This window comes from Mustela lutreola, chromosome X, assembly GCF_030435805.1.
Source record: "Mustela lutreola isolate mMusLut2 chromosome X, mMusLut2.pri, whole genome shotgun sequence".
Classification (NCBI taxonomy): Eukaryota; Metazoa; Chordata; class Mammalia; order Carnivora; family Mustelidae; genus Mustela; species Mustela lutreola.
In genome coordinates, this window is record NC_081308.1 from 42,215,621 (window position 1) to 42,233,308 (window position 17,688).

The following is a 17,688-nucleotide window of genomic DNA, read 5'->3' on the forward strand; positions in this document are numbered from 1 at the left end:
TACTCCGCTCTTTCTCCAGCACCTTCCCCACTGGCTATTTACCACATTTTTGCCTACTCTTCCCTGCTCGCCCTCTTTCTGCCCTCTCATTCCCCCACGCCCCCACCCCCCCAACTTGGCCCTTCATCACCTTCATCTATGTTCCTGATTCTGGTCCATCCGTCCGTATCCTGCTGTTCCCCTCCCCCTTTCACCCCATGGTCCATGCCTCACTGACTTCCGCTCACACCCAGGGCCCATCAGCCAGCCATCTGTGTCCCAGGAAGCTGGTATCCACGATCAACATGAATCGGCAAGACCTGACCCCTGTCCACACCGCCCTTCAGACCTTGGACAGGCCTGAAACCCCAGGGATATTCCCTAGCAGCGGGAAGAGGAAATGCTTCCTTTCTGGTGCCCCTGGGCATCCTCTCAGCAGACGGCCCCAGAAGTAAGGCTGTCAGCCCCACGTTTCTTCCCCAAGCTTCCTCCTCCCTGGGAAGACACCAAATGGGACACGTCTGACTTACGTAGCTCCAAAAAAGCAAACCCACAGCTCGTTTTCCTGCAGGATACTTTAGGGAAAAAACAAGGCCCGGCAGGAGACAGGCAGGGTCTCAGAGGTCTGACTCACTCACCTGTCTGGTTAAATCAAAACCCTTCCCCTGCCCTGGATTTACACAGCTTGGGTTCCCCCGTCCCACCAGAGATCGAGCCCCAGTTAAAAACCACAGCATCCTGAGGCCACGAACACAGTCACAGAGTGGAACCTCTCTCTCTGGTGCAGACATGCTGCAGCCTGGTCTTTGGCTATGTCCGTTCAGACCACGGCTCTCAATAGGTCACCAGCAGTCGTGTGACCCAGGGCGTAAGCTGCCCAACTTGCCTGGATACTCACACATTTCTCTCTCTCACGATAAAAATACACACGCACAAACACAAAATGAAGCAATGTATATCATTTTGTTAAAATATGTAAGGACAGTGATGGGCTTTAATACAGGGTATTTTCAGAGGTCATGGAGCACACTAAATTAGGAAATGTTTTCCAGTCTCCATGATTTCAGGTTTAGGTGCTGTGGTCCCAGCCGACCTAAGAACCACCGCACTTGGCACACTCAGGAAAAGTGAGGCCCGTGTGCCTTTCAAACCAGCTGGCTATCTGTTGTTCTGACAGATTATTCTGTTTACTATTCACTCAAAACATTAAACTCCATATTGAACATCCATGTCTCAAAGGTTAGGAAATCCTGTATCTAAAATCTAACTTCATTATCACAGCAATGGAACAAAACATTCGTTTTAAAAAGTTTTATTTATTGAAAAGGTAGTACAGCCACAGAGCACAATTTTCAAAAGCTATGAAAGGACACAGAGGTGTCTCCCTCCCAATTCCATTCCCCCACCACCCACTTCCCCTGCCCTTTCCCAGAGGTAATCAGGGTTCGCAGCTTCTCATGTATCTTCCCAGAGAGAGTTGATGCATATATGCTCAATTACGTACTTACAATTTGTTTTTATATGCAAATGGTAGCATATTATATTCATGATCCTGCACCTTGCTTTTTGCACCTAATCGTGTTGGAGATCATCCCACATCACTACACAGATGATGTCCAAGTTCTCTTTATATATATGTATATATATAAATTTTTATATATTTCTACATATATATAATGCACACACACACACGCACACACACAAATTTTTTTTTTTCATTTTGCCTACCTAGGAGGTTTGCTGTATGAACATACCATGATTTCGGGATCTAGACCCCTGTCATCTAGACAGCTTCCAACCTTTTGTTTTCACAGTGCGCCTGTGAAGATCTCTGCATGGTCATCATTTCGTACATACGTAAGTATATACATTCCTAGAAGTGGAACTGTAGGCTCGAAAGCCATTGCCTCTGTGGTTTTCATTACTTTGGAATCATTATTTGAGTAAGAGTTTTGCCTGGACTTGCTGTTCCCCAGAGGTTCATGTGGGGTAAGAAACGGGGACCACATTCTAGGCAGGTTAAGAGTTTTTCTTAAAATTGTCCCCCCCACATTTGGTATTTCTTTTAGGTTTGACTTCTCCAGAGTCTGTAAACCGGGGCAGCTGTAGGGCTCTTCACAAGGAACACCCCCTTCTCCTGCTCCAGCCCCTGTCAAGTGCTCCTCTCATGACTGCAGACTACTTTCTACAAATATGGCTTGTCTGAGTGATCTCTTGTCAAGGCCTCTGCCAGCCTCTCCTCGGACCCCAAATGGGTCTAGGAGACATCCTAACTCCCACCTGTCAATGCCCTCTGTTACGGTGGTGGATGGAGTTGGCCTTGCACTTGGGGGATGTCCTGAACCTCAACTGGTGAGTCCTCACCAGTGCGGCCCCACGTGTGCAGCCTTGAGTGTTTGCTTCGAGATCTCCTGCACTGGCGTGAGGTCCCCTCTGCCTCTGGCTGCGCTGGCAGGGTTTCGGCTATCTCCTCCTTGTGGCAGATACAGAGATTACACTTCCTCTTCTGCTCCTTGTAGTGTCTGGGTGAAGACTGAGATGAAAAGAGCCTTTTAATCCCCATATTTAAACCAGAAATCAGAACGTACTTTTAAAACGTTAATTAGACAAAACTTTCCCTCAGTGAACCTTAACAGGCGCCTTGGATCTACTCGTTAATGTGTGATGAGCTTTGACTTCCGGCTATGGCCCTTCGCGTGGGCTTTCTTTCCCGTGTGTGTTCTCTGATGTACAATCAGGTTTGATTTTTGGGTAAAAGCCTTCCCACATTCTGCACACTTATAGGGTTTCTCTCCCGTATGAGTTCTCTGGTGTACAGTGAATGTGGATTTTTCTCTGAAGGCTTTGCCACACTCAGAACACGCATAGGGTTTCTCTCCTGTGTGTGTTCGCTGATGTATTATGAGCTGGGACTTCTGGCTGAAAGCTTTCCAACATACGGGACATTCATAGGGTTTCTCTCCTGTGTGAATTCTCTGATGTATAATGAGCTTGGACTTTTCTCTGAAGGCTTTGCCACATTCATTACATTTATAGGGTTTTTCTTCCGTATGGGTTCTTTGATGTATAATGAGGTAGGATTTCTGGGAAAATGCCTTTTCACATTCACTGCATTCATAGGGCTTCTCTCCTGTGTGACCCCTCTGGTGGAGCATGAGATAGGATTTCTGCGAGAATGCTTTCTCACATTCATTACATTCAAAAGGCTTCTCTCCTGAATGAGTTCGCTGATGTACACCAAGGTTGGACTTTTGGGTGAAGGTTTTCCCGCACACATCACATTCATAGGGTTTCTCCCCTGTATGAGTTCGCTGATGCACGATGAGGGTTGACTTCTCATTGAAAGACTTCCCGCATTCGGCACATTTATGAGGTTTCTCGCCTGTATGAGTTCTTTGATGTATAACAAGAGTTGACTTATCACTGAAAGTTTTCTTACACTCGTTACATTCATGGGGTTTCTTTCCTGTATGAGTACTGTGATGTATAATTAGATCAAGCTTCTGTATGAACGATTCCCCACATTTAGTGCATTCGTAAGTTTTCTCGCCCGTGTGCGTTTTCTGATGGACAATGAGGTTCGACTTCTGAGTGAAGGCTTTTCCACATTCATTACACTCATAAGGTTTCTCTCCTGTGTGAGTTCTGTAATGTATGATGACGGTTGACTTTTCTCTGAAGGCTTTTCCACATTCTGGGCACTCAAAAGGTCGCTCTCCTGTATGACTTCTCAAGTGTATAATGAGCTGAGATTTTTGGCTAAAGGCTTTTCCACATTCAGTACATCCAAAGGGTTTCTCTCCGGTATGAGTTCTCCAATGTACAATGAGGTGTGACTTCTTGCTGAAGGTTTTCCTACACGCGGTGCATTCGAAGGGTTTCTCTCCATTTTTAATTCTCTCTTGCAGACTGAGCCCTTTCTTCCGCCGGAGGGCCTTCCCACACTCTTTATATCCATGCGGCTTTACTCCAGGAGTTGTTTTCTCATACTCCGTACGGAAGAATAACTTTGCACATCCACTATCATGTTTCTTTCCTACAGAGCTTCTGGTAAATAAGTCTAAACTATCTACCATATTATCTCCAAATGGCTCATATTTATGGGACCTTTGGATTGAAGCAACAAGGTTTGTATCCAGATGAAAGGCGTTTCCAAATTCATTATAGTCATGGCCAGTCTTGGTGATAATTGTTTTCGTGTCAGGGAATCCAACTTGCATCAACAGATACCTATCTTGGTCATCCTGGTGCTGTCTCTCAATCTGTTCACCAATTTGACAGACTGCTTCTAGAAGGAAGTACAATAAACCATTTTTGTAACTTAATATTATATAATGACCCTTCTTTAAAAGTGCCCTACCATATAAAAGCTGATACTATTATCTCATTTTATCTGAGTTCTAGAGAAGATCCTGACCATCAAATCCCGTTCTTTTACTAAACTCCCACCTGCTAGGCTTTTTGTTACCAAGAACAATCTTTCCCTGACATCTCAGTCTGTCTTACTTCTACTTTTACATCATCTCTGATTCCTGTCAACTCTGGGGACCTTATCAACCTTTATCTTCACTTATCATATGAACTCTTAAGTGTCCAGGACTTATACAATTTCTTTTTTTTTTTTAAAGATTTTATTTGACAGACAGAGATCACAAGTAGGCAGAGAGGCAGGCAGAGAGAGAGGAGGAAGCAGGCCTCCTGCTGAGCAGAGAGCCCGATGCGGGGCCCGATCCCAGGACCCTGAGATCATGACCTGAGCTGAAGGCAGAGGCTTAACCCACTGAGCCACCCAGGCGCCCCAAGGACTTATACAATTTCTAAGCAGAAATGTAACAGTGTGGCTAATGGACTCAAATCTTAGACAATCCTGAATCCACATTCTTAGTCAATCAGAGAAAGATGCAGAATAATTAACCTTACAAAAACGAAGAAAAACTCAAAGATCTTCCCCCAATCTGGATTCATCCAAGCTTGCATTCACAGTTCAACCCCATCTTCTCCTGTCCACACTATTTTCACTAAAAACTATGACTCTATCAATGCCAAACCCTTCCTCATTTTCTATCACCCACATAGCCTAGTCTCCCATATTTTGCTATATTCAAAATCTAGATAACTTTCAGGTTGCCTGGGTGGCTCAGTGGGTTAAAGCCTCTGCCTTTGGTTGAGGTCATGATCCCAGGGTCTTGGGATCGAGCCCCGCATCAGGCTCTCTGCTCCACAGGGAGCCTGCTTCCTCCTCTCTCTCTCTGCCTGCCTCTCTGCCTACTTGTGATCTCTGTCAAATAAATAAGTAAAATCTTAAAAAAAAACCACAAAATCTAGATAACTTTCAAGAAGCAATTCTGTCTTTTCAAAGAAGCTTATTCTGATCTTCCTGTATAACTAATTTTTGTTTTTTTCTAAAGTAGCTATCTGTCCCACTCATTTAGAAGTTAAAGTTGCAAAGCTTCGGCTTAAATATACCATATTTCATCACCTGCAAGATGCACATTATTTCACATTTTAACACATTTCTGAACCCAGATGTACTTATTACCAATGGCATGTCACCAATTAAGTGGTGGAAACTTTTCTTAGTGGCTATGTATTAAAATCAACTGGATCTTGAAGTCAATAAAATATAGTAAATACTTTCTGCATCTACCAAATCTTAATCATTTCTGTAGTTGACTTTTCACCTTTTCCTGAAATTTTGTATGAAAAATTGACAGAAAAGATGAAAGAGTATAAAAAACTATTCAGACTACCACTCAGACTTAACAGTGATAACATTTACAATAGTAATACTGAATTTGAAAATGGACCATGTTCCTATGACATCCTTAATATCATTAGCAAAAAACTCATTCTTAGGCATGAATATCAGACTCAAAGAAGTTGTTTTTGCAAAATACATCTGATGGGGCCACCCAAGCTCCACCAAGTGTCACAACCAATGCTGCTACCCCAACAGCGGCTATGCTGACTCAGCGCCACAGCACTACTCTGAAAAGAAATAACTCAACACATTTCACAGGCTCTTGACCATTAAGTGAAAAAAGGTGAAGAAAACTGTATAGTAGGCTGCTGTATTTCTAAGGAAAGAAATCTATAAATACATACTTATATAGACTCAACAGGTAAACAAGGGAAGAACACAGCTGTACACTTTAATAAATGCTTACCTACAGAAGGAAGGGAGAGAATGAAATGCAAGGAAAGAAGCTGAACTTCTTTAAATATACCTTCTTCTCTAGATTTGACTTTGGAACCAAGTCAGTATTTTATACATTCCTAAAGCAAAACTGGATTTTAAAGGATCCCGTAATAATAATATACCCTCATCTGTATTTTCAAACCACTATCGCTGGAAAGTCTTGTTTCTCAATGGCACCAACGTGATTACCTCAGTTGATTCACACCACTATCGACAGCAGTCTCAGAAGAATGCTAACTACATTACCATCAGATGTAAGATTAACAGAAACGTTTAAGCCCAGAATTTGATTTGGAAATACCAACCTTTTTAAATGAAGGAGAAGTATCAGTTTGAATACATGATGTATTTTCTCTTACAAAAACTTTTTTTACCCGGCGCCTAGATGGCTTGGTCAGTTGGGCGTCTGCCTGGGGCTCAGGTCATGGGTAAAGCCCTGCACTGGGCTTCCCTGCTCGGCGGGGAGTCTACTTGCCCCCAGGCCCAGCTCCTGCTCTCTCTCTCACTCACGCTCTCTCTCAAATAAAATCTTTTAAAGAATCGTTTTTACATGGTTCCTAGCTCTGTCAATTTTTATTTTTACTTTTTTTAGAGACTTTATTTAATTGAGATAGATTGAGAGTGAGAGAGCACAGGCAGAGGGAGAAGCAGGCTCCCCACTGAGCAGGGAGCCCAATGTGTGGCTCCATCCCAGGACTCCAGGCCCATGACCTGAGTCGAAGGCAGACACTTAATGACTGAGCTACCGAGCATCCCTGTCAATTTTTAAAAGGCCTAGAAGCAATTCACTAGCATCCAAATTGTGGTCTCAAAACACTATTTACAGGGCGCCTGGGTGGCTCAGTGGGTTAAGCCTCTGCCTTCGGCTCGGGTCATGATCTCAGGGTCCTGGGATCAAGTCCCATATCGGGCTCTCTGCTTGGCAGGGAGCCTGCTTCCTCCTCTCTGTCTCTGCCTGCCTCTCTGCCTATTTGTGATCTCTCCCTGTCAAATCAATAAATAAAATCTTTAAAAAAATATTATTTACCACCAAAAAAATCCAACCAACCAACCAAAAAAAACCCAAAACAAACAAATAAACAAACAAACAAACAAAAAACAGGGTTCCTTGGAGAAATGGCTCATTCCAGGCCAGAGATGAGAACTATATAATAAAATGAGCCTGGAACATCCTGTGATACCAGAAAGTTTCTGCTGGCCAGAGATACGGCAGTCTGATTCATGATGAGGATAAAGCAATGGATTAAAACACAAAATTTTTTTTTTTTTAAAGACCTATTTGGGGGGGGGAGCGCCTGGGTGGCTCAGTGGGTTAAAGCCTCTGCCTTCGGCTCAGGTCATGATTCCAGGGTCCTGGGATCGGGCCCCACATGGGGCTCTCTGCTCAACAGGGAGCCTGCTTCCCTTCCTCTCTCTCTCTGCCTGCCTCTCTGCCTACCTGTGATCTCTGTCAAATAAATAAATAAAATCTTTAAAAATAATAAATAAAAATAAAAAGACCTATTGGGGCACCTGGGTGGCTCAGTGGGTTAAGCCTCTGCCTTCGGCTCAGGTCATGATCTCAGGGTCCTGGGATTGAGCCCCGCATCGGGCTCCCTGCTCAGTGAGGAGCCTGCTTCCCCTGCTCTCACTGCCTAATTGTGATCTCTCTCTCTCTCTGTGTGTGTCAAATAAATAAATCTTTTTTAAAAATCTAAAAAAAAGACCTATTAGTCACCTTTTGAATGATGCTATAAAACCAACTCATTATTTTTAAAACTGGTAAACAAATGGGAAAACGTATATAACTGAAATGGAACTCCTGTAACAGATGAAAGGCAATCAGTGTTCTTTATAGAACTATTCCAGCTAATCAACAAAGAAGGCATGACAGAATATCACCATTTTGCAACATTAATGAACAGATACAAGCAATGACCACCGAGAACTCATAGCTACAACAGACAACCATGCATTACATGCCTCCTGATGAGAGGATGTCATGCCGGCTAGGAAGTGAACTTGCTTAAAGGAAAAAAAAAATAAAACCCTGTATCTGGTCAAACTTCAAAATCCAACCATCAATTTATAAGAAAAAATAAGGGACAGAGGAATATGTTAAGTAGGGTACTTAGCAAAGTCTAGAACGTGGGAAACTAAAAGACAAATTAACCAGTTACTTAAAACGGGGGAGGAGATAGCTGGGAGTCGTTTGTCCATTATGGGAAATGAGAACGCAAGGAGCTGTGAGAACCCTCCGCCCCCGGATCCTCATTTCTCAATACCATCCCCCACTAAAAGGGATCAGAAATCCTTGGAGAAGCTGCTGATTCTAGGTCTGAAACAGGGCAAGTACAGTGTGAACCTGGAACACATTTCTGTGCTAGAAAGTGCTCAGAGAAGGATGGGGTCATGTTAAGAGACAGAGGAGCCAGCCCGAAGGGACTCCTACTGGGCAAACTGAGGACAATTTGAACATCAAAATGAGTAACGACAGAAGACATTAGTGCATTATAACATCCTGAGAAATAAAACTCTGAGTCCATAACGATACTAAAATGCATTCATTAAAGGGACAGGGTAAGAGAAGAGGGCCAACTTATAAATGGAGAAGGAATGATAGAAAATTCCCCCATCTTCCAAACATCTTATAAAATGATTCAGGCAAGAATCCTCTGGGTGATAAAACCACTCAGTAAAAATTTTTGAAAACAGGGACGCCTGGGTGGCTCAGTGGGTTAAGCCGCTGCCTTCAGCTCAGGTCATGATTCCAGGGTCCTGGGATCGAGTCCCACATCCGGCTCTCTGCTCAGCAGGGGGCCTGCTTCCCTTCCTCTCTCTCTGCCTGCCTCTCTGCCTACTTGTGATTTCTCTCTGTCAAATAAATAAATAAAATCTTAAAAAAAATTTTTTTTGAAAACAGGATATTAATCATTTGGCACCTCCACAAAATGTTAATTAAACATGTGGTTTAACAACTCCACTCCTGGGGCACCTGGGTGGCTCAGTTGGTTGAGCGAAGGCCTTCGGCTCAGGTCATGATCCTAGAGTCCTGGGATCGAGTCCCCATATCAGGCTCCCAGCTCCATGAGGAGTCTGTTTCTCCCTCTGACCTCCCCTCTCATGCTCTCTCACTCTGTCTCTCTCTCTCTCTCAAATAAATAAATAAAATCTTAAAAAAAAACCAATCCACTCCTATGTCCATACTCAAAAGGAATGAAAACATTCATTTCCATAAAAATTCTACATGAATGTTCATAGCAGCTTTCTAATGGCCAAAAAGTGGGAACAGCCTAAATATCCATCAGCAGACAAATGAACAGAAGTGTAATCCAGACAACAGAGTATCATCCCACCATAAAACGGAATGAAGTCCTAATACATGCAGCCCCGTGGAGGAACCTGGAAACCATGCTGAGTGAAAGAAACCAGACACGAAAGGTCACATTTTATAATTCCATTTACATGAAATCTCCAGAACAGGAAAAAGCATAGAGGCAGAAAGTGGTTGCCAGGGGATGTGGGAAGGAGGAAACAGACTGACTGATGAGGGGTATGGGCTTCTTTCTGGGGTGATGATAATGTTCTAGAATTAGATAATGGTGATGGTTTCCTACCTTGGCGAATATACTAAAAACTCCTGCATTTGTATCCATCAGAGAGTGAAGTTTGTGGTCTGGGAATTCTCTCTCAATAAAGCTATTTTTAAACAAAGATAATCAAGATGTTTTAGGAGAGCAAACCTGATAGGATTATCTAGACTGGATGGCAACAGATAGCCCAGGCCCGCGTCAGGACAGCAGTGCCGAGGCCTGGGACTCAGGGGGGCCTGGCTTCAGAGAAGGCAGTGAGAAGCGAGTCGGGGAGAGGGCATGGGGAAGGACTGGCACTTACAAGACACTTAGCCACTGGGAGAAAAAGCTGTGCAGAAACTTTGGAGTGAGCACCAACTTAAGGGGAGTGGTCTAGTGGGTGTGGGACAAGTGGTGTCAGTCCTATGTCTGAGGTATTCATGTCCCTGTCCAACAAGAATAAAGGGTCACAGCGCTTCTCCAGACATTCCTGAAAGCTCTTTCAGATGTCCTTGCCCCTGGCTGACAAGCTGGCACCCCCTGTCCCCATCATCTTGAGTCGATTCCACTCACCTGGAAAGCTCCAGAAGGAGATTTTTGTTTCTCCCAGGCATGGTTCTTTAACCTCCAGTTTGAGGATGAGGTCTGGTTTGGTCCCCTGCGGTCCTGCTAATGAGAAATGACAGTCTTCAGAGAGCCTGGGTCCTCAGAGAGCCTCTGAGAAAGAGGGCGGTGGGGTCTGAGCCAGCGTGGGAGACCCACTCACTTGACACAATGGTCCAGTGGTCAAGTCGAACCATTCCACCTGGGTTATGAGTTCACAAACACCCTATGAGGAAACTTCGATCCCCGGAACTCAACATCCAAAGTTTCAAGCAGTTCAGAGACCTTACAAGTTTTCCAGAGTGAGCAAGGAAAGGCCCTCTATCAGACACAGTAGTCACGAGCAGCAAAATGACCTGAGGAGGCCATTCTTACCCACAGAGACCAGGTTGCTGTACGTCTCCAGCATCACTTCTCGATACAGAGTCTTCTGTGGAGGGTTCAAGTACTGCCACTCCTCCGGGGTGAAATCCACAGCCACATCCTCGAATGTCACGAGGCCCTGTAATTGCACATTCCTTGTACTCCAAAATACTGACCACTGGGTGAGGAGGATGAAATGCAGGGAACTGCTAACTGGGTTCCCAGTTCGTGATGATGACTTAATACCGGACTCCTGCTTTGTTGGGAAATCACAAGCCCTAGCAGAAAGACTGATCCATCGAGAATACGGACTGTTTCATAAGTATACAGAATGTATGTTAAATGATGTGGTATTTGCACAAGGAAGGACAGTCCAGTAGGACTAAAAAGAGAATCCAAATGCCCTCTGGACACCTGAGTTATGACAAAGTTGACATGGCAAGGCATTGGGGGGGGGGATGATCTTTTCAAATAAATGTGGACGGATTACTGGGTATCTATGAGGGGAAATCACCTTTAGCCACTAACTCACCATATAAAAGAATCCGCTACAGAGGAACTGTAAATCTAATGTGAACGATAACATAAGGAGGTGCCTAGAAAACAGGACAGGAAAATGTTTTCATGGTCTTGGTGGAGGGAAAGAATTCTGAAACAAGATGTGGAAAGTGCTACTCATGAAGGAAAAGATTTGTAAATGTTACAAGATTAAAAATACAATAGTCAGGGAAATACAAATCAAAACCACAATGAGATAGACACCAGCCCACTCCTGTCAGAATGGGTAAAATTAAGAACACACAAAACAACAGGTGTTGGTGAGGATGTGAAGAAAGGGTAGTGGGGCTGCAAGCTGGGGCAACCACTCTGGAAAACAGTATGGAGGTTCCTCAAAAACTTTAAAATAGAGCTACCCTATAATCCACCAACTCTGCTACTAGCTATTTACCCAGAGGATTCAAAGATACTGACTTGAGGGGCACCTGGGGGTCTCAGTTGGCTAAGCGTTTGCCTTTGGCTCAGGTTGTGATCCCAGGGTCCTGGGATCGAGCCCCGAACTGGGCTCCCTGCGTGGCGGGAAGTCTGCTTCTCCCTCCCCCACTGCCCCTGCTTGTGTTCCCTTTCTTGCTGTGTCTCTCTCTGTCAAATAAATAAAATCTTAAAAAAAAAAAGATACTGACTTGAAGGGATACGTGCACCCTGATGTTTATAGCACCATTATCAACAATAGCCAAATTATGAAAGAAGAGCCCAGTGTCCATCAACTGATGAATGGATAAAGAAGATGTGTTATATATCTACAATGGACTAGTACTCAGCCATAAAAAAGAACAAAATCTTGCCATTTGCAATGTGGATGGAGATAGAGAGTATTATGCTAAGTGGAATAAGTTCGTCAAAGAAAAATAAATACCATATGGCTTCACTCATATGCGGAATTTAAGAAACAGAATGAATGAGGAAAGGGGAAAACCAAAGAGAAAAAGAGTCAAGCCAAGAAACACTCTTGACTATAGAGAACAAACTGATGGTCGCCACAGGGGACGGGGTGGGGGATGGGTGAAACAGGTGAAGGGGATTAAGGAGGGCGCTTGTCATGATGAGCACTGGGTGTTGTATGGAAGTGCTGAGTCGCTATACTGTACGCCTGAAACTAATAATACACTGTACCTTAATTAACTGCAATTTAAATAAAAGCAAAAAAGGTAGAACAGTAAAAAGACAAGCCTGAAATGGGAGATTATCTGCAACATTCAACATTGATAAAGGGATCTTCTCTGGTGCATACAAAACCCCTGCACATCAGGAAGACAGACAACACCAAAAAGCCGAGAAGAGATGTGAATGTGTACTTCACTGAAAACAAGATCCAAATGGCCTATGAACATAAGAAAAGGTACTCCACCCGATTAGCACTCAGGTAAATGAAAATTTAAGCCATGCCGAGACACTCCTGTGCCCCCACTAGAAACGGTATAATGAAGCAGCCTAAAATAGCATAGGACTGTGGTGAAATGAGAACTCCCACAGTTAGCAGGAATGAATCCTGGCAGAGCTGCTTGGGGAAGTTGTTTAACGGTGTTTACTAAAGTTAGTGATTTGCATGCGGTACGCCGCAGCAATTCTTCTAGGTACACAGCTTCAAGAAAATCATGCACACGTGCTCTAGAAAACGAGTGCGGGGATGTTCACAGAAGCCCTACTTCTAAAACTAAATCAGGAGGAAAAAATCAGATGTCCCTCAACAACACAAAGGGAAACTGGCAGTCATTCAACGGGACCTTGTGTGGTGATGAAAATAAATGAACTACAAACTGCGTAACACAGATGAATCTCACCGACGTACTGAAGAGCAGAAGAATCTAGACACGAGAGTACATGCTACACAATTCTATTTATATAGAGAGTAAGAGCACAGGCAAGGCTAATCCATGATGCTGAAAGTCAGGCAAGGGCACCTGGGTGGCTCAGTCGTTAAGTATCTGCCTTCGGCTCAGGTCATGGTCCCAGTGTCCTGGGACTGAGTCCCACATCGGGCTCCTTGCTCGGCGGGAAGCCTGTTTCTCCCTCTCTCACTTTCCCTACTTGTGTTCCCTCTCTCAGTGTCTCCCTCTGTCAAATAAATAAATCTTAAAAAAAATTAAAAGTCAGGCGAGTAATTACCTTTGTGGGTGGTACTGGTTGGGAAAGGGCATGAGTGGGATTCGGAGGTCCTCGTCCTCTTCTAATCTCGACCTGGGGGGGTGACTAGACAGTGTGTTCGCTCTGTGATAACGCACCGAGCTGTACACTTACAAACTGCATTTCATGTATAGTTAAATATACTTTACACCTTTATACTAAAAAATCATTTTTTTAAAGGTTTAATTTATTTATTTGACAGAGATCACAAGTAGGCAGAGAGACAGGCAGAGAGAGGCGGGGAAGCAGGCTCCTCGCTGAGCAGAGAGCCCGATGTGGGGCTCGATCCCAGGACCCTGGGATCATGACCTTAGCTGAAGGCAGAGGCTTTAACCCACTGAGCCACCCCGGTGCCCCCAAAATTATTTTCAGCAGAAGTGCAAAGGCAATTAAATGGAAAATGGGAGTTCCCATTTCAACAAATGGTGCTGGAACAATTGGATATACGTATGCAAAAACAAAATATTCCAATAAATATCTCCAACATATATAAAACTCAAAACACAGAACAGATCACAGACCTAAATGTGAAATCTAAACCTATAAAATTTCTAGAAGATACAGGAGAGGCACCTGTGTGGCTCAGTCAGTTAAGCGTCCAATTCTTGATCTCAGTTCAGGTCTTGATCTCAGGGTCATGCGTCCAAGCCCTGTGTTGGGGCTTTAAAAAAAAAATACACTCACACAGGAGAAAATCTTTTTAACCTTAGGTTAATCAAATATTTCTTAGATGGGAGAGTGAAATTCAAGAGACACTGTTAAAAGAAGAAAAAGCCACAGAATGAAAGAAAATATTTACAAATCACATTCTGGCAAAAAAAAAAAAAACTGTATTGAGAATATATAAAGAGCTCTCATAACTAAAAAAAAAGGCAAAAGAAAGATATTAAACCAAAGAAAACATACAAATCACAAATAAGCACACAGAAAGATATTTAACACATCATTAGTCCTGAAGAAAGTGCAAATTAAAACCACAATGGGAGTTCCAGACAGCTCTGTGGGAAGACCATGAAATCACCTCCTTCCACTGGACACGACAAACTTACAGCTCTATATAGAGTAATTTTCCTCTAAAAAAGACCTGAGAACTACATGAACAGCAGCACCTCCACAACAAAAGACAAAGAGACACAATGAGAAGGCCAAGAGAGGCAGTGACAGAACCTGACGTGGGACCCTACACCAGGAGTGGCGACCCCACAATCGGAAGAGATCACAAAAATATGGTACTCTACTCAAAGAGTAAAGGGACTGTGGCCCACATCAGCACCCCTGACCCTGCGGCCCGCACCAGAAAGCCCCCAAAATGTTTGGTTTTGAAAGTCAATGGGGATTAAGGCCAGGAGAATCAGAAAATGTTGGGAACAGAGAGATCCCTTGAAGAGATTCTTCAAGGGCTCTCGTGCAAAACCCACCCACCCTGATATCCAGCACAGAAGCAACAGACTGAAAAGCGCCTAGCCCATAAAGAAGAGAGACAGACTGACTAATTTTCAAGCAGCTGCCACAGAGACAGAACTTACAAGGATTTTGTCTGGGAAAGGACGTGCTGACTAACAACATTTTTGCAACCTCATCCTAATTTGCTGGTGATGAAGCCGACAGGCACCATTCTGGGCGCCTACCAGCACCAGAGGGCATGTTCTGCCCATTCCACACTGTAATGGGGCTGGGTTAGCCCCCCACACGCCCTGCAAGGCATCCAAGCCACAACAGAGCTGGGTGAGCGACCCAAGCACCATGCGACCCTCACAGAGACCAAGCCATGGGGAGGACAGGTGAGCAGCCCAAGCCCCATTGTCCTTGCTCAGTGGCCAAGACGCCAGCAGACCCGGTCAGTGCCCTGAGCCGCACCTTCCCACACAGTGGCTAAGCTGCACATGGACAGGGTGAATGCCCTAAGCCCTGCCCTCCCCAGGCAGAGACCAGGCCACCAGGAAAGGGAAAGCAGCTTGCATCCCACTGTCCCCATGCAGCCGCCCAACCACAACAGAGCTGGGCAAGGGCCCTGAGCCCTGAGCCCTGCCCTCCCCACACAGCATCTGTGGCCCCATCACCGCCGGCATGCACGTGCAGCCCACACAAGGGACACCCACAGAGTGCCAGGCTCTGGTGGCCAAGGAAGACTTTGGGGCCACACGGAACATTTCCTACACAAGACTGCTCCTTCAAGACCGAGGGAGGTAGCTGTTTTACCTAATACATATAGACAAACACAGAGAAACAGGCAAAATGAGGAGACAGAGGAATATTCTCCAAACCAAAGGCGGCGGCGGCAAACCCTCAGAAAAAGACCTTAATGAAACAGAGATAGGGAGACTCCCTGATACAGAATCCAAAGTAATGGTCATAAAGATGCTCACTGATCTCAGGAGAATAAAGGACAAACACAATAAGAACTTCAACAAAGAGGGATGCCTGGGTGGCTCAGTCAGTTAAGCATCTTCCTTCAGCTCAGGTCACAATCTCAGGGTCCCTGGATGGAGCGTCAGGCTCCCTGCTAAGTGGGGAGTCTGCTTCTCTCTCTCCCTCTGCCTTCTCCCTCTCCTCGTGTTCTTTGTCACAAATAAATAAAATCTTTTTTTTAAAAAAAGAGCTTCAACAAAAAGAAAAAAGATATGTGGGTACCTAGGTGGAATAGTAGGTTAAGCATCTATGTTCAGCCCAAGACATGATCTCAGGGTCCTGGGATTGAGCCCTGTGTCGGGGTCCCTGCTGGGCAGGGAATCTGCTTCTCTCTCTCCCTTGGCCTCTTCCCCCGACTCATGCACACACACACTCTCTCTCTCTAATAAATGTCTTTTGGGAAAAAAAGAAAAATATGTAAGTACCAAACAGAAGTTATAACTAAACTGAAAACGCACCAGAAGGGTTCAAAAGCAAAAGAGATTATATAGAAGCACAAATCAGAGAAGCAATGGAAAACATACAGAAAGAGCATCAAAGAGAAAAAAAAGAACTAAAAGGATACCTTAAGAGACCACTGGCACAATATTAAACAGAATAATAGCATTATAGGAGTTCCAGAAGATAGGAGAGAAAGGATCAGGAAATTATTTGATGAAATAGCTGAAAACCTCCCTAACCTGGGAAAGGATACAGACATCTGTTTCAGAAATTCAAAATCAGAGTTCAAAATCAGATGAATACAAAGGGAAAACACTCCAAGACACATTATTATTACAATGGTTAAAGTTGGGGCACCTGGGTGGCTCAGTGGGTTAAGCCTCTGCCTTCGGGCTCAGGTCATGATCTCAGGGTCCTGGGATGGAGCCCTGCATCGGGCTCTCTGCTCGGCGGGGAGCCTGCTTCCCCCCTCCTCTCTGCCTGCCTCTCTGCCTGCTTGTGATCTCTGTCTGTCAAATAAATAAAATCTTTCTAAAAAATGGTTAAAGATAAGAATACAGAGAAAATCTTAAAAGCAGAAAGAAAAGCCAAGTATTACAAAGGAAACCCCAGAAGTCTGTCAGATTTTTCAGCAGAAACATTTAGACCAGAAGGGAATGGGATGACATATTCAAAGTGTGGAAAGGGAAAAACTGCCAGCCAGGAATTCTCTACCCAGCAAGGTTATCATTCAGAATTGAAGGACAAATTAAGAGTTTTTCAGATAAGCAAAATCTTAAAAACAGAGCTCATCACCACTAAACTGGTCTTACAAGAAATGTTACAGGGATTTCTCTAAGCTATGAAGAAAAGGCACTAATTAATATTCAAAGGAGGGGCGCCTGGGTGGCTCAGTTGGTTAGGCATCCAACTCTTGATTTCAGCTCAGGTCGTGATCTTGGGGTCCTGGGATCAAGCCCCATGTCTGGCTCTACTCTGAGCAGGGAGTCTGTGTGATGGCTCTCTTTCTCTGCCCCTCCTCTCTCTTTCTCTCCCCCCACCAATAAATAAATCTTTAAAAATAATAATAATAAAATAAACATACAAAAGTAAAACTCTCATTTGAAAAGTTAAGTAAAAATCAAAGACAGTGGATCACCCACTTATAAAGCAAGTATGAAGGGTAAAAGACAGAAATAGTAAAATTAACTGACAGTAAAATAATTAGGGGGACCTGTTTGGCTCAGTCAGTAGAGTATTTGATTCTTCATCTTGGGGTTGTGAATTCAAGCCCCACAGTGTGTGTAGAGATTACTTAAAAATAAAATTAAAAAAATAATTAAGGGATACATGAAATAAAAAGATACAAAATATATCATCAAAAATCTAAAATTTGGAGGAAAGAGTAAAAATATAAAGCTTTGCTTTTGAATGTGTTCAAAATTAAACTACTGTCTACTAAAAAATGACTGTTACATACAT

At 43.9% G+C, this 17,688-nt stretch overlaps 1 protein-coding gene across 16 annotated transcripts in view; it reads right to left on the minus strand.

Moving 5' to 3' along the window:
• Positions 1-1,275: 1,275 nt before the first annotated feature.
• ZNF182 (zinc finger protein 182) overlaps positions 1,276-17,688 on the minus strand; it is a 48,371-nt gene continuing 31,958 nt past the window's right edge. For 6 of the 16 annotated variants that reach the window (XM_059157101.1, XM_059157100.1, XM_059157096.1 and 3 more), the window contains 3 exons: positions 10,708-10,834; positions 10,303-10,398; positions 1,276-4,267 (listed from right to left, as the gene is read on the minus strand). In XM_059157101.1, the coding sequence (XP_059013084.1) occupies positions 2,634-4,267; positions 10,303-10,398; positions 10,708-10,834 (1,857 nt within the window). In that variant the 3' untranslated portion in view covers positions 1,276-2,633. Of the gene's footprint in view, positions 4,268-10,302; positions 10,399-10,707; positions 10,835-13,359; positions 13,444-13,950; positions 14,039-17,688 lie in introns of all 16 variants that reach the window. The other 10 variants (XM_059157112.1, XM_059157105.1, XM_059157111.1 and 7 more) reach the window with 6 other exon arrangements.